Source organism: Rhipicephalus microplus, chromosome 10 (genome assembly GCF_043290135.1).
Source record: "Rhipicephalus microplus isolate Deutch F79 chromosome 10, USDA_Rmic, whole genome shotgun sequence".
In the NCBI taxonomy this organism is placed as follows: Eukaryota; Metazoa; Arthropoda; class Arachnida; order Ixodida; family Ixodidae; genus Rhipicephalus; species Rhipicephalus microplus.
In genome coordinates this window covers 20,331,744-20,349,376 of record NC_134709.1, presented here as the reverse complement: position 1 = coordinate 20,349,376, position 17,633 = coordinate 20,331,744, and the positions used below count along the sequence as shown (strand labels likewise).

Genomic DNA, 17,633 nt, shown 5'->3' with positions numbered 1-17,633 from the left:
CCTTTGCGAAGCGAAACTGACGAAAGCTCACCGTCAGGTGGCGTATTTATGAAAAGGCCCAGCCCAACAAGGGAGCGTGTGCCTGCTGACCATTTTCGAGAGGATGCCCCCTAATTCCGCTTGGCGGCGCGACAGCCCACGGGCATTGCAACAAAGCGTGATTTTCGACTCAGTCGAAATGCGGCATACCTTCACCATAGAGTAACATAAAACCTTTATTATTACTCTATGCCTTAACCCTGTGGGCAAAACTTGTGCCTTCAGCCGGCGTCACCGTAGTGCTAGAGAGAGAGAGAGAGAGACATAAACAGAGAGGAAAGGTAGGGAGGTTAACCAAGCTTGGCTCGGTTGGCTACCCTGCACTTGGGGTGGGGGAAAAGGAGAATAATAGAACGGAAAGAGATAGAAAAGAAGAAGAGTAAGAAAGGTAAGCATGAATAGTCAGCTCGAGACTACACAGCACGGTCTCGCACAGTGCTATAATTCTCCTGTGGCTTGCGCTCATCATCCGAGTGTGCTTATTTATCATTTGCAACTCATAACCGGCACTCGGGGAACACACGCGCCGCGCAAAAGTGTCCGCCGAAGAGCAAGATTTTAGTGCCACGGTGACGCTGGCTGAAAGCACAGATCCGCTTTCGCGTATAAGTTAAAGCACGTCGCAGTTCAAATGAGTCGAAAGCTGTGCTTTCCGCTGTTCACGTTTTGTCGCATCGCGGTAGCACGCCGTTGTATCTGTATTCAACGTGCGCAGTGTGTACTTGCACGCGTGACTCTCAATATCTCGCACTATTGGCACGCCACCTACGAAAGCGTGCAGCCACGACTTGGTAGCCAATTTAGCTTGAGGTAAATTTGGAAAGTGGCCAATTTCGCTTGAAGTAGCCACTAACGACAATCATCACCGGCGCCGTCATAAATGAAATTTCGGCCATGGACTTAACGCCATATGTGGGCATACGTTTGCTAGAATAAATGTGGTTTTGCTGTAACGGATGCTTACAATTCATCAGCTGTGATTTTCACTAAGCTGCAGTGCGAACTTGATTGATTGATTGATTGATTTGTGGGGTTTAACGTCCCAAAGCCACTATATGATTATGAGAGACGCCGTAGTGGAGGGCTCCGTAAATTTCGACCACCTGGGGTTTTTTAACGTGCGCCCAAATCTGAGCACACGGGCCTACAACATTCCCGCCTCCATCGGAAATGCAGCCGCCGCAGCCGGGAATCGAACCCGCGACCTGCGGGTCAGCAGCCGAGTACCTTAGCCACTAGACCACCGCGGCGGGGCTGCAGTGCGAACTTCAGGTATCAGCAGCGTCAGTATTTTATGAGATCGAATATCGCGATAGGATCGAATATCGACATTTTTAGGTATCTGGCCATCAAAATAGCAATGCATCGTTGGTTTCGTGAACCTAATTGGTACAAGTGGCACACCTCAAGCAAAGACTACATTTCAAGGTTCGAGAAATATTAAGTGCATTGCGCGTTCTCTAGCATTTTTAAACACACATCAACACATACTAGGAAGCAAAACACAAAAAGACACATCGGGAGTGTAGAAAAGCCGTTGATGTGCATGCAGTTGCGATAAAACAAAAAAAAAACTGAATCCCTAAAGTGAAGAAAAAGACAGACCATTGAGTTACCCCACATCGAATTCTCAAAACGTCAGAAAAACTTTATTGTTGTATTTACAGTCCACACGAAAAAAAAAAAACATTCATATTACGGCGTGTTCTGCCTAGGAATATCAATGGACGGTGTCATACCAAGAAGACACTGTTGTGCTCTTGGTTCATGTCGTTGACCAGCGAGCTCGATTTTCGGTCTTGTGAAAGACGCGTGTAAAACGACTAGATCGCCCTTAAGGAACATCAAGATGGTCATTTAACACTTGATGTGGCAGTAGTGCTTAATAATTTTTTAAATGTAAATGTATGCGTAAGTACCTAAACACATTAAGCCGGAGTATTTCTTTCCCTTCTGTGTCACGCTATTCTTTTCTTGGCACAGTTGTGCGGCAGAGCAGGTACTTATTTTTCAGGCACTTCGTAGCTTGAAATAACTGCCATGCAATCGCGATCCCCATCACTGCGGAATAGACACGCGGACGGAATGGAGAAAACGGGGATTTTTTTTTAGATAGTTTTCCCGCTTATGACTTGAGAATGATTCAGGCGTGCATACGTTGGGCTCAGGGGGTGGGGATGTTTCTGCGAATGGCGTCAGGCGGATTTATTCTGTCATTCTATAGTGTGTAGAGATACGGCGAAGAAGGACTTTGACGATAATAGCATCATATAATCCCCTGTGTCGCACTCCCGAAAGGCAGGAGGCCAAAGGCAGGTGGAGGCTTTGAAAGGAATGTCGTCGCTTCATTTCCATTCTAACATTCATCGAGAAGCCTGTGTTCTTTCGTATTCGACCAAGTGGTATGAGAACGCTGCACTGCAATTTACCCCCGCCCCCCTAAAGAATTCTGGGCGCGCCTTTGGCGTCAGGCGAACAAGCCGCAAACAGACTCAAGGCGACATTCAGGCCACCTGGGACGGCCTATACCCGTTGCCACGCAGACTTCTTTTCTGCCCGCACTGCCAGTGCCTTGTAATGTAGGCTTATGTCCTCGTCCTGCGCATATGATTAGTTGATTTGTGTGCGACTGCAATCGCGCGACTAACAAAATTGAGCAGCGAGTGACTGGGCCCTTTTTTATGAAAGCGGCCATGTGAGATGAGTCGCCTTGCGACCAAGTTGGTATACCCACCAATTCAAGCCGCAAATGTGAATTACTCTTTAGCGTTTGCGGATATGTGTGACGTGCATGCTCACTTGTTATAAGAAAAAAATCCCTGCATAAATTTTTTCACCTGAGTGTAATCATTAGCCTCGTTTAGTATAAGTGTATGATCAGCATGAGTACCGCCCCACAAGTTGACCATGTAGAGCTGAAACAACCATAAAAAAATGTACCCGTTATAAGTGTGTCTATGAGGAAGGTCTGAACCAAAGCTTTAAAAAAATTTTTAAAGATATAAAAGGTCTGAAGGTTTGAAGCAATGCCATGCGCTGAAGATTTGGCGATAAAATGTCATAGACGTTGACCGTGCATTCAAATGTTTCAAAATAAATGCACTCCTGCCACTCACTTTCTTTGAGAACACTGCGAAGAAATCATTCCAGGAGCAAACAAAGCAATAAAAAGGTATCCACCACCATTCTCTATACCCAATCTGTACCCTTCTCTGGCTTTAACTCTATAACTTTCCCCTGGTATAGGACAACACACCGGACATGCACCTATAGTAAACTTTGCCGCCTTTTCTTGGATCTCTCCCGAAGCACAAAAAGCCATTTACAACCAGGATGCACTGTAGACAGTTTGTGCACTTAAGTGTGTTTTGCGTGTCTATAATTAACACCATACGATGAGGGTGTTCCGCCAAACCGAAACAGCCTTATTGTAGCTTTACAGTGTGGCTGAGTGGCCGAAGCATCACCATTGCCCTGAGAAATCTTAGCACGAACTTGACTCATGCTGTAATGCGCATTTCGTCGCAGTGGTACAATCGAACACACTCATAATAGCCTGCGTGTACAGCTGATAAGGGAATTCGCCTCCGGAAGGCTTTTCCTGTACAAACCGCACCATTCCTCGGTACATGTATATCAGTGGCATAACCTTTCAGCTAAAGTGGGAGTCTGGCACTCAACTCGCCTAGCGAGCCGCAATTGCGAAATTGAGTCTTCCGATGGGTCGGGATCGTGAGGGAACACCTTTCCCATATCTAGCATATGGGTCATTTCAGGTTTTCAGAAACGTATGCTACTGATCTACAGCTGAAATTTGAATGCAGATTGAGAAACACGGGTTTTGTTCCACGGTTATGTTTAAACACACGGTGACCGAATGACGTGCCTCGTGAAAATCAAGATGGATGAGATCGGTCATGTCTGCGCAGCTCATGAACTTATTGAAAGAATAAAAACAAATGTGGGATGAAGACGGCCATTTACAGACTGGGCCACGCGTTGGAGACCCCTGAGCTGAGGCGTAACACCAATCAGGCGTTCTTTACAGCGTGCACTCGTGCGTCCCCATCGCGGTCTCTCTGTTTTGCCAGGGCTTCCCAAGAGGTGTAACCTCCGCCGCGTAGTGTAGGTTTTGCGCTTACGGATTCTTTGGAGGCCGGTACCGAATACTCGACACTAAAGAGGTCGGTGCCCTCTTCCACGCACGGTCCCCACACTTCGCCAAGTTCGTCTCGATCCCCAAACACACTGGTGCGCTCAGGCTCAGCGTGGGCAAGCGGCGCCAGCACGGTGAACTCGCAAGGGCTCTCGGGAACAGGCGGTTGCGCTTCGACCGCTGGACACCCATGGCAGGTTGCCGAGTCCTCCTTCGTGCTAGAGTCTGGACAGTCCTGTGGTAGCGGCGCCGTTGGGGCGCCGACCTTGCTGTAGGCGGGTGCGGGCTCGTCGTTCTTCGCTTGCGACGACTCGCAGCGGAGCGAAGCGCTCGACGGTTCTGGCGACGCCTTCACATAGGGTGGCACGCGGTGAACTCCCGGCAGAGTGTCTTCTGCTTCTCCTAGAGACGCGCCCATGTTCAGAATAGTATAGGGACCCACGCAGTCTCTACCTTCCGAAAGCGCGACAACACGCGGAGACGCGTTAAAGCTGGCTTGAGCGTAAGGCTGGCTGAGATCACTCTGCCCAGCTGCACTGTCTTTAAGGCACGGATTCTCGGGCTGCTCCGGTTTCGCCGACGCCTTCGGTTGGCCTTCAGACAGCTTGCCCATAAAGAGCAACGACGGAAACGGGGTGTACCCAGTAACCCCGTTTTCCGGTTTCTGAGGGGGCTTCCGACTAGACGAGCCAGTGTCGGACGGCAATGAAGACGTGCACCCCAGTTTGGCGTAAGGCTGCATGGGTATTTCGGCCTCAGCAACCTCCTTGGCGCCATTCTCGCCAACCTGGACGTAAGGCGATGCCTTATCCGTACTACCCATTTCCATGGGCATGGAGCAATCCGGTGTCTTCAGCGTCTCTGGTAATTTATCGTCGCCTGTGCTTGGTTTCTCGAGAAAGGCTGCGAATTTGCTATAGGCGTTTTTCTCGGTGGCTGAGGGCGCGTGCGCGCTCAGGAACATCGAAGACAGCCTGGAGTAGTCATTCAGTAGGGAAGGCTTTGGCATGCCTTCCGGCGCTTCGCGCAAGCTAGAAAGCTTCGAGTAGGCTGAGTTTGAGCCAGGCACTGGTGTATCGTCCAGTATAGTGGACAGGACAGAATAACCAGCCACCGGCTGGTTGGCAGAAAAACTCTTATCAGCCGCAGGGCTTGTCTCAGCAGCGTCGAGTTCATTCGGATCGCTGGAGCACCCTTCGCCGATAAGAAGGTCAAGTTCCGGACAATGCAGGCTATCTTCAACTTCTTGGGCTTCCCTTGGTACGATCTGCGTCAAAATATAAAGTGGAAGGGGAAAAAATGCGATCAGTGTAAGATCCCTTCTCATGTCTTAGATGATTCGCGTACCAGTATAGGATATGTTCACTACCACGTTTTTCGAAAGGCATTTAAAGTAAGAAGAAATCAGTATCGCCGCAAAAGCGAAGCAGTGAGCGCGACAGAAACAATACGAAATGTTATAAGTAGTAACGCTAGCAGCTAACTTTTTGGGGACCTCATTTCGTGAAACTACAACACGCTGGTGTGTAAGGGAATACGGCTGTTCCAGAGAGCGAAGTTGTTTGAGCGCTTTCCGTCAGCTCAATGTGAAGTAAGTGGTGCGTGTGTGAGAGAGAATTCATTAGAAGGCAGAGAGGTTGACCTGAGCTAGTTCGTCCTAGCCTGCTACTCTACACAGGGGATAAGGGAAGGGGGAAGGAAACAGGGATGAAGGATGATAACGGGGACAAGGAGAGGTGGTGCGTATGTACAGTAGCCAGTATACAGTCTAGTATCTAGTCGAGTGCTTTTGATAAAGTCTAAAACAGTAAGTGGTGAGCATATAGAGACTGCATGGATATAACATCCGCCTACTGATGTCTGTCGAAATAATGCATGTGTTTGTGTCAGCGCTCGTGACCGCGGCGCATTGATCAAAGTTCTCTCTTGCTGCTCCCGTCATGCAACTATTCCCCCTTCTCCACCCGCTCACCACTGCCCACTGACACACTCTTATGCTCCTTCGTGTGACGAAGTATTGGTTGAGAGCATCCCCTCTGCTAGAGGAGCAATCGATGGCAGGCCTCGCACGCGAGGTGACGTTAGTGCATGTGGCCTTCGGCCGATGAGATGGCCGGAAAGTTTTGTTTCAGCAAGATTGGTCCCCCAGGGCTCGCGCGCATTTACTCGCATGTAGAGCATACGATGCGCGGGCCAATGTTATTCAGTTTGAGTTTAAACGAGACATGACGGCGACGGCCCACCGAGAGTGACCATATAATTGATATGGCAGTTAACTGAGAGAAGGTTGTGCCTAACATTCCAGAAATTCCCACCTGTGGCAATCCGTAGGGACAATCTTTTCTTCCCAACACATACTCTCGCAGGTTGGATCGTATGCTTTCGCTTTTCTTGATGGGTTCCTGCGAAAAAAAAAAAACGATTTGGGGACTCTTCAATATAGCGGCAATTTCTTTACGATTATCTCTACAAACTTACCTTTGCGAAGTCTGCAGGGATGAGTACCTTGATGGGGGTGTTCTTGTAGATTGATATATACTCCGATATGCTGGAAAGAAAGAACGAGAATTTTTAGCAAACGTTTCACGCTACCGGGGCTTGAGGAATGAACCAACACACCATTTGCGGTCCTTACCGTTTCCAGGAGAAGACGACTGCCACGGCGACGATGATCAGAACCACGTACAACACGATGAACGAAGTTGCGATGAAGATTGATGCTGCAGGAAAGAAAGGTGAGTACCAATCATGGTCCATTTCTGACAAGAAATACTTTTCAAGATTCTTCATGCATGCTGTATATATATATAACTTATGAGAACACTGGAAAATATACAACAGAGGTGCTCTAAACACATTACAGTTCATGAATTACAGTAAAATTTTGATGTGATTATCTCTAATGGAGCACCTACCTATAACTAGGTATTTACGAATAGTCATCTGTCGCATGATTACATTAGGTTTTGCGAGAATATTATTTAGTTACACATCTTTTTCTTCCACTTAGGTTACGTAACGGTCGATGTGAGCCTGTGTGAACATTCTTATCTCGCTCTTTTTTTCTGGTGGAGCTGCAAGTGTTCGTTTTTCAATTGTGGAAAACAAATACTTCGCCAGTGAAGCGTTTTTTTTTTCAAAACGGAGCAATTTAAGACGGACATAATCTGTCTGCGGCATACGGAAAAATATCACGATGATGAATAAAATTGCGTAATTTTCACCCTCTTTTGCTTCGCCCCCAGAAAACGTGCGTGGCTTTCTCCGGCACGGGATGGAACAACTCTGATAAGCGATACATCGAGTCCAGAGAGAGATACAGAGATCCGGAGAGGAAAAAAAGGGGAATAAAGACAGGTGAAAATTGAGCCTTCTTCATTGGCGCAGTTCTGGATAACAAGTAGGCATGACGATACGACTTGGCACACGAAAGCTGTTTTAAATCGGACAGAATATTTCATCAAACTCTCCTGTCAGATGATTTGGTGCGCACAACATATGCAATCAATCTTTTGTACTGCGGCTTCTCTCATAACAATTGTCTCATGCCTTTCGCGTGTAGGGAAAAAAAATGTTTTTTTAGCAATGAAGCTAAGGCTGTTCGCCAAAGGAGAAGGAAGCATTTTTAAGCGTGCAAATTTTTTTCAACACTGGAGGTATTCCTAGTCTATCATTCGCCAGCGGTGGCGGTGTATTGGTGGTCACATGGTCTCGTGGCGTGGCAATGGGGAGGGCTCGGAAGAAGGGGAAGGATGTCTGCGCAGTGCTGGGAGAGGTTTGGCGGAAAGGGGGAGCCAGCATCTTGCCTGGTAAGGTGAGCAACCAATGGGAGGCGCGCCAAGACGGGTTAGTGTCAGGCTAAGCGGGAAGCGTGGACCAATGACAGGCGCGCACATATATGGTGAGAGTGAGGACTGGCGGAAAGCGCGTCGGAACCTAGCCGTTTGCCATAAGAAACCAAGGAGGCTTAAAGAGAATTGCTGTAGTGGAAATTCTTGCCAACAAGTGAAGCCATGCCAACCATTAGATGGCGGTGGAGGCAGCCATCTTACTAGCGGCATGATGAGCTGTTGGAGTTCGGCGATTGAGAAGGAGCGTTTTCCTCGCACGCCCAACGAGTTTAACATGGCAACCTTTTCGGGTCAGATAGGGCTCAAAGTGCGTCTTTGTGTTACTAGTTTTCTTTGGGAAGCCTCTCAAAGGCAAACTTTATTGGGGATAAAGTCACTGATACTAGTCTCTTCGGATTATTTCTTGAGAAGCAACTATCTTTTAACTTATAATTAACGTAGCTTGTTTGACTAACAAATCAAAGCCACTTGAGTGGGCACCACCAGGAAATAGCATGGAGGGGGAAAGATGAGAAGGAAGGCGGGGAGATAAGTAGACGCGTGAAAAAAAAAAACAAGTAATAAACAAGATCGAGTGAGGTGCTATAGCCTATTGAATAGGCCATTACTACGTAAAAAGTTCAATACCACCTTGACTGACTTTCTTTGCTCAAATCCCAACTAAGTAGCTGCCTGAAGTAAATATAATACAAAGGCAACAGCGTGGCGAAGTGGGGCTGTAGCTTCGCGATTTCGGCGGCCTTCAACGGGATGAGTCTGACAGATTTTTTTTTTTTTTTTGCTCCTCACTGACGATGTACTTACATTTGGCTTGAGTCTTGAAGATAAGGAGGCGATGGTTAACTGTTGTTCCGTCTTCGAGCGTTGTCTTTACGTCGGCTTGGTACGTGGTGGCTGGCTTGAGATTAGAAAGGCGCACCGTCTTTTCGGGGCCCGCGAGCTCCTCGAAACACTCAGGTGAATCAGCATCTGGAAAAAGAAAAGAAAAAAAAACAAATAGGAGGAAACAGTGATCGAGCATATACGCAGTGACCGACACAGTAGCCTGAGACGTACTTGCCACCTCGCCTAATTGAATCTAAAATAAATAACTTACGACTATTCTGTAAGTGGGGTAATAAATTTGAATTGCAGTAAAGAGTGAGGAAAAGTTATTTAGGTGAAGACCTTAGATTGCATATCAAACGCGAAACGTGACCATCGGCGTCAACACGAGCGATGCAAAGAAGTTTATGCGTGGACGCCACCATATGACGTCATAATGACGTGACAGGTCATTAGATTCAGAGTTATTCAATCATACCAGTTGCGAAACTGCGTTGTGGAACCCGGACACGCAGTAGGTCTAACTTTTAGAGCGTTATCTGACTGTTGCGCCGCCTAGGAGCGGCAAGGCAAAACACGAATAATGTGATTGATTGATTGATTGATTGATTGATTGATTGAATAATGGATGGATTGATTGATATGTGGGGTTTAGTGTCCCAAAACCGCCATATGGTTATGAGAGACACCGTAGTGGAGGGCTCCAGAAATTTCGACCTCCTGGGGTTCTTTAACGTGCACCCAAATCTGAGCACACGGGCCTACAAAATTTCCGCCTCCATTCGAAATGCCGCTGCCGCAGCCAGGATTCGATCCCGCGACCTGCGGGTCAACACGAATAATGTGTTTCACAGTGTGTTGATGAAAACGTGGCGCGACAATCTGCTCATTCCTCACATCGGGGCCAATGACGTGCCCGGATTTTGATACATGAAGCCTATGGGGAGTTTCACAACTCATATGTTTGAAAACACTGGTGAGGTTATCTCCGTATGTTTCAACAGAGGTATGAAAAAAAATTGCTATGAGCTCTAGAATCGTTGTTTAGGTGATGTAAGTATGCTCTCCAGAATTAGTCCATTATATGCAACGTCTTGAATAAAGATCAATCTTAACATGTTTGCCGAGATAACTACCGTGTGTGATAAAACCGTGCTTCGTTTGATAGAATGCAGAGCATCAAATGGATATATTCCTTCGTTTTCATTCAGGTTGGGCCACGTAGTATGGTTTAATTTTGACTGACGAAGTGGTATAGATGACCGCGCATTTTTTTTTCGGCGTAACGAGGTGCTGTAAATCTTGCCATAAAGACGGGAAACATAAAATGTCGCATTACATACCCTCTTATGACGTTAGTGTTGTGGACCCTGTAATTCAAATTCTTCCTGCGACGAATATTCGCTGTCATTGCGCAAATTCCTTCGGAAGAGTTCGTGACTTTATTTCGAGAGAATTGAATAATTTGATGCCTAGTAAGAGTGGTTTCACTTTTATTTTGTGAAATAATAATAATAATAATAATAATAATAATAATAATAATAATAATAATAATAATAATAATAATAATAATAATAATAATAGTTGTTGCTGTTGTTGTTGTTGTTGTTGCTTGAACACGCTCCAACACAGAGTTAATAGCGAAAGAATAGGCTAACAGCTGTCATCTAGAGGGACACACCGCCTGCCCAATAGAAAAACGTCTATGCATGCAAAGACAAGTCGGCTTAGTTCATGAAACTGAGCGGGACACGATGGGCCTGGTCACGTGGAGCAACAAAATGAGACATCAATATAGCGTTACATTAATGTCTGTACAAGCGATATCCGTAAACAATGCATCACTTCATTGATCTGATAGGGATTTTGGAGGCCCACCGCTGAGTTGTTGGGCCTCAACGTCTGGCACAGTTCACAGTTCTATTACGTTCTCGACATACGCCGTACGCACTGCTATGCGTGCATGGCGTATATATTAGCCTATCTTTCTCTTCTTTCTTCATTTCCTCCTCTTTTTCCTTTCCCCAGCGCAGGGTAGCAAACCGGCTTCAACATAGTTAACATCCTTTCGCCTACTTTGCTTTGCTTTTCTCTCTCTCTCTCGCTTCAATGTCGTTACCTGTTGCATTGTGCGCGTTCGTATCAGCCGTTGCTTCCAACGACGTCTCGTTACGCTGAGGCTCCTCCTTTTCCTGGACGGCACACACACGCACGACGCGGCTGGCGACAAGGCCGGAACACTTGGTGAGGAAGGCAAGCTGCACCGTCGTGTCCGTGATTTCGTCGTAGTGCACGGCGTCTTCTCCTTGGAATAGGCTCTGGTACTCTGAAACGCCCAGACAGATCCCTTAAACTGAAATGTTCCAAGAGTATGAAATATTGACGTCTAATCATATTGATTTATTTTACGTCTTGAAGTCACCGATGCGATTAAGTGTCTGTCACTGGTGTGATAGCGAGCTCTCTTGATCATCACCTTGTCGGATTTTACTAAATAGTCAAAGACATTGAGACTATAGATTCCATACTTACACCTTGTTTTTTCCCTCTTTCCTCCCAATTTCATTTTTTTTTTGGGGGGGGGGTTTACAAATTATTAGGTTCATGAGTTGTATCCACATTTTCTTTTTTATACATTTTTAAAAATTTCAAGTTTTTATGCGTGTTTTTTTTTTCATCTTGCTTCCACGGACACTCAATATACCTGAAAGGGGCCTTGAAACACTTTTTCACGTAACCATGGAATGAATTCACTTGAAGAGGTTATTGCCTCACGAATTCAAACGGCACAAGAATTTTAAGAGTCCGTCCAATACGAGTGGAGTTACAAAGATTTGTCGCATGCTGCAATTGCGTTATCTCTTCTCTCGTCCTGGCGAAAGCGCTAGAAGCTAAGCAGGGAGGGATGGCGGGGCCACATAAAAACGTCACGCGCGCCTCGTGGCCTCCTTTCTTTCTTCTTTCATCGAATGCGCGGCTTTTTCTGTGCGATCGCGCACGCACGCGAGTACAAGTAGTGGCCTCCCACGGCGATCTCTGTAATAAGCGAGTGCGTCATGTTCAAATAGGCCAATGGCTGATTGATGGGCTCACTACGAGTGATATTTTGGTCTCAATCCGTGATTTGTCGAGAGAAAAGAAAGCAATTTTAGCTGACTTTGATAATTTATTGTGAACTACAGGCCGTGTGCTGCGCCATAATATTTGGCTCGCGTGTTGTCGGGGGCCTCTACTACCGATTGGCAGCGTTTTCTGACCATGCTAGAAAGTGTTGCAGGGCGCCTTTAAGGTTTTCATTAAAACTATCAGACTCTTTCTTCATCAAGCCCTCAGTGTGGGCGTAAGCCACGAGCTCTAAAATCCACTGTACTCTACTGTATATCATCGTGACAGTCTTTATTTTTATTTACGTCGTGTAACACAAAAAGACTCTCTCTCCGTTCATGTGCGTGCTGTCTTCAGAAAAAAAAAACTGCACCACCAGCACCAGCATAATTTCGGCAAAGTGCATCGTACGGAGGCTAGGATTTTTTTTACGATTACAAGATTTGTGTAACCCGGTACCTCGAGATGGTTTAGGACTCGTTCGGCTCACCTTTGCTGCGTGGGACGATGCACTCGATCCACACCATGGAGGACACGGACTGCGCCGAGCGCGTGGCGACGCCGTAGCGACACAGTCCGGCCATCGCGCAGCCCACCGCCGTCAGGGCGTCGCCCGTTGACTTGACGGACGCCCAGGACACGTCGCCGTCGCAGGACTCCGCGTCCTTCCTGTCCTGGCGGCACCAGAACAGCGTGTAGTGGTGCACCAGGCTCCTCTCTTCCCACTTGGCGAGCGAGAAGCGAGGCTGTTGTGAGTCTCGGTTCTCGCTCATGTAGGCGTGTTGCACCGGCGGCAGAACTGCACGAAGCCCCAGTAACAGACGCACGTAAGCAGCATCTTTGAAGGGACAGGGTAAGACAAAACGAAAAGGTCGCACTCGGTCTTTATTTATCACTCACACACCACTCTTGGTGCCCGTATTCACGAAGAGCAGTCAGATAGAATGGTTGGCGGGTTGGAATGAAGTCATATTTGATAAACCATGCACCGCTATAACGACGGAGACAGGCAGTCAAATACGGCTGCAGAAATCTTGGCTCGGCTCGGCCTGATTACGGAAGCGAAAGCTTTAAAACAAAACGCTGTCTCCACCCTGCAACAGACGCTCGCGTACTCCTCAGAAAGCAGATCAAGGGCATCCGGAGAGGTGGACAGACGAGCCGACGGACGCGTTCCCTGTAGGCTCGTGCTCCTGTTCAACTGCGACGCCACAACTAAATGTCCCGCGGCTTGTCACGGAGTATCCGTTCATCGCTTGAAGGCCACTCGGAGATACACAGCAAAACCCGCTTGACGAGGCGCTGGTTTTTAAAGTCCCAAAGAGCAGCTACGCACGGATTTTTCGTAAGAGGAAGTTCAGGCCAGTTTTGATACTGAATCAAATCATCTGCAGTTTATATGGCCGGTAAAAATATGCTTACGATCGAAAAGCTCCGCGACAGTGCATGAGGCTATCTATCTATCTATCTATCTATCTATCTATCTATCTATCTATCTATCTATCTATCTATCTATCTATCTATCTATCTATCTATCTATCTATCTATCTATCTATCTATCTATCTATCTATCTATCTATCTATCTATCTATCTATCTATCTATCTATCTATCTATCTATCTATCTATCTATCTATCTATCTATCTACCTATCTATCTATCTTTCATCTAACTATCTATCTATCTATCTATCTATCTATCTATCTATCTATCTATCTATCTATCTATCTATCTATCTATCTATCTATCTATCTATCTATCTATCTATCTATCTATCTATGATTTCAACACCACTCACCCAGGTCGGCGCTGGGCACGAGCACGCGGACGCTCCTGTTTGAGCGGCCCAGCTCGTTCTCGGAGTACAGGTGAAAAGTGTAGCTCTCCACTCTGCTCAGGTTGAACAGGTCCGCGTAGGAGCGCTCGCCGGACACCCTGTGCGTGCCGCACTCTCCACTGCTGCTGCACCAGTGCAGCACGTAGCTCATGTGGTCGCCGTTCCACAGGAATTTCGGCACTCGCTGCTCGTGGTGGCGCGGAGACAAGAGAGGGGACGGAGAGATTTGCAAACAGCCGTTGGCGTTCGAATACATCACTCGAATGTAGTAATGATGAGAGGGAGGGAAAATGAATCAATGTTGTCGAAAACAATTTGAAGCCCTTCCCGTACCACGAAAAACTTGGCAGTGGCTCAGCTCGGCTATGTCAGGCTATACGCAGCCTGAGCTACGATCGGATGGATGGACGGATGCACGGACGGATGGACGGACAGACGAACAGACAGGCTGACATTCTTCATTGTGAAGTAAGAAAAACAAATTCTCTGCCCACACAATAAACATATATCAGGCAGTGCCAATTTGAAAATAAAAGTGAACAGGGCCGGGGTAATTGAAACGTTAAGGGGAAAAGATGTGCAGAAGAAGTGGCCTCCATCCCTAGTCGTACCGGCAAAAAAAAAAAAAAAAAACTCTTGTTCTACATTGTTGTTCTTGCTGCTAACATGCTTGGCCGAGTTCAATCTTCAGTGACGAATGCTTGCGATGCGTAGCTTGTTCAGGCTGTTTTAGATATTCTTGCTTTACACAGACAGACAGACAGACAGACAGACAGACAGACAGACAGACAGACAGACAGACAGACAGACATTCTTTCTTTCTTTCTCTCTTTCTTTCTTTCTCTCTTTCTTTCTTTCTTTCTTTCTTTCTTTCTTTCTTTCTTTCACTTACATACCATTATGCTACCCCTTAACATTTTCCGTCCTCCACGCCGGAAATCGGCCCTTTCCCCACGTCCTTAATAGCGCCACACTCCTGTTGTACCAGGCAACAATATTTCAAGCGTAAAACAGTAAAATGCACATCGTCTTTACATTCGTCTCCCTTTTGTGTTCCTTATGTTGCGCTTACGAAATTGCGCAAGTTCTACACCAACTAACAGGCCCAAATTTTCTGCGTTGAATATTAGCGATGAAACATGTCAACGTGGAACAAGCGACTGCGATGAATAATCAAATTTCTATACCCGATATCCAATCATTGGTGCGTCTCATTTCCAAAACCTGTACAAATTTACCGCACTTTATAGGATTTACTGCATATGTCGGGTATTACATTGTGAGAGGAGGAGAAGGAGAGGTTGAAAAAAAGCAAAAGACGCAACCTATAATTAGCCATAAATTTAGGAGCCATATAGTTAGGAGCATAGCACAGCGCCTGTAGGTCAATGGGAAGAAGGCATTGAAGATGTGGAGAAGAGGGGAGAAGAAGGAAAATGGCGTTTATGACAGAGAACGCGGTGGGTGGCTTCCATAAGACACTCTCTGTTTACAAGCACAGACCCTTGATGACATCCGGTTCCTTCCACCGATGTGCCTCAATAGCATCGGTGGGAAAGAAGAGCTTTAGAAAATATCTCTCTCATTTTCTACAGTTTTCTTCCCTTATTCGGCAAAACATGTTCAAATAAATGTTCTTTTCAGCTACATAAAAATTATAACAGGTTCCTTTGAACTCCCTACACATTATTTTCATCTGAAAAAAAAAAACTAAAGCGAGACAGTTCTTACATTTAAGAGAAACTTGAGAACGTGCTTTCAGTTTCGACGTTCGGAGCTGGTAAATGAGGTGACCGGAAGTTTTCCGGGGTTTGTTTGTACGCTTAAATTCTTGAAACCGTCTACAGCTGGTGCTCCAGTCCTGTGTCCCCAACAAAGAGAAGAACCACCTTGAAGACCTGGGTGCGGTACCTTGCAGGGAAGCGGAGGTCCCTCTGTGTCGCCAAAAGACCTCCTTTTCCCTGCACGGGATAGAGTTTCCTAATATACCATAGAGGGAACTCTGGCGCTATAGTGTCTATGGGAGCTGCAACGCACGGCACTTCAGCGAGCATGGGAATGATGGGTAGTAACGCAGATTTATTTGCCTCATCTTCGTACTTCTGGCCTGCTTCTGGCTCCGTGTGTGTTCACGTGGCTTGGAGCTGTTTTTTCACGAAACAAAAAAATCAACAAACTTTCAGCGGTTGCACTTAACCACCTAATTCTTTTAAAATTACTTGTTGAAATCGGATCACGAAGTTCAAAAGGGTTCGTTTTTTTTTGCCTCAAAACAAAACCGAAGCACAGCAATAAACGAGGCCACAAGTGCGATTTGCCGCCCGCAAGTACGAAGACTATAGGCAAATCTGTGTACTACCCATCATTCCCATGGTCGCTGAACAATCGCAGCGCCAGAGGCCCCTCTAGATTTAGGAAACTCTATGCGGCACGGTACCACACCCAGGTCTCCAATGCGGTTTTTCGCTTCCTTGGGGACACTTGCGCTACAAAATGGGTGGACAACTTCTAGGAGCTTGCCCCTTATGCCTGAGCCTCGTCCATTCGTCCCGCCGCAGTAGCCACACTTCCTCCAGAGCAAATGATAAGGTCAGAATAGAACACGACGCACGCGTATCTCTTTTTGCACGAGAGGGCACGCTGGGCAAGTGACGCTAGGCTAGCAAAACGCGAGCTCCGATGGGAGACGCAACCAATTTTTGGGGGTTTAACATCCTAAAGCTTTTGCTGCCCCTGATAGGGGGCGTCTTTGTACGAGGGTCGAGTGGATGTACGGAGGATTCACGTTTTACCGCCCCGCCACAGTGGTCTAGTGGATAAAATACTCGGCTGCCGATCCGCAGGTCGCGGGATCAAATATCGGCTGCGGAGGCTGCATTTTCGATCGAGCCGGAAGTGCTCTAGTCCCGTGTGGTCAGATTTGGGTGCACGTCAAACAACCTCAGGTGGCCGAAATGTCCGGAGCCCTCCACTACGGCGTGTCTCATAATCATAATAGTGGTTTTAGGACGTTGAACTCCACAAATGATTTGAATCGATTCACTGTTTGCCAGATTTAACATCCGGAGCAAGCTCCTTGATCCTCGTTCACTTCATGGATATGGCGTTTTTTTTTTCTCTCTCTTTATGTTGCATCATTGATTGAATAGATCGTTATATGGCATCTATCTTTCTTATCACTGCGCGAATAGATCATTATATGACATCTATCCTCCTTACCACTTCGAATGCACTCGGAATAATGTAAGAGATGCACGTAATTGTCAAGATCAGCCGCTACCTGATAATAGAGCCGTACTTTCCGGCGGTCGTCGAGGTCCTGGATGATGAAGCTGTTTTCCGCAACCTTGGGCAGCACTGTTGGTCCTGGACGATAAATGCGCATAATATCAAGGCTTATAGCTGAACACTTAAGCGCTAGTTGTATTCTATACTAGCTGCTTGATCTCATGACCTTTTTCGTGGCAGGGGAAGCTTAGTGCTCCCCCATAGTAAAGTACATTGTCTAAATCGTCGAACATGGTACTAACAAAATACTAAGTACTTTGAATCATTAAAGGGGCCCTCTAAAGCTTGAAAACAGCGGTGCCGACTGCATAACTCGTAGTGGCGCTCGCCAGCACTACTGCGAGCGGAAAAGACGCCGGAAGGTTGCTGCCGTATGATTGAATAAATGTAACGTTAAATGTTATCGCGGCACTGTATCGAAATAGAGATTATTATTTGATTTATTTTTTCCCCATCATGTTTTTTTCAACTCAAAGTGACAGAGACAAAACCTCTCCGGCTTTTTCAGCTTGAATACTGCAAAGCTGGTCAAA

The 17,633-nt window shown here is 46.6% G+C and overlaps 1 protein-coding gene across 1 annotated transcript in view; it reads right to left on the bottom strand.

Annotated features, from left to right (window-relative positions):
- Positions 1-1,666: 1,666 nt before the first annotated feature.
- Positions 1,667-17,633, bottom strand: part of LOC119181368 (uncharacterized) — a 127,907-nt gene continuing 111,940 nt past the window's right edge. The window contains exons 7-15 of the mRNA XM_037432589.2: positions 17,093-17,178; positions 13,774-13,996; positions 12,467-12,775; positions 10,991-11,197; positions 8,851-9,015; positions 6,831-6,915; positions 6,674-6,743; positions 6,511-6,597; positions 1,667-5,462 (exon numbers count right to left, since the gene is read on the bottom strand). Coding sequence (XP_037288486.2) covers positions 4,071-5,462; positions 6,511-6,597; positions 6,674-6,743; positions 6,831-6,915; positions 8,851-9,015; positions 10,991-11,197; positions 12,467-12,775; positions 13,774-13,996; positions 17,093-17,178 — 2,624 coding nt within the window. The 3' untranslated portion in view covers positions 1,667-4,070. The remainder of the gene's footprint in view (positions 5,463-6,510; positions 6,598-6,673; positions 6,744-6,830; positions 6,916-8,850; positions 9,016-10,990; positions 11,198-12,466; positions 12,776-13,773; positions 13,997-17,092; positions 17,179-17,633) is intronic.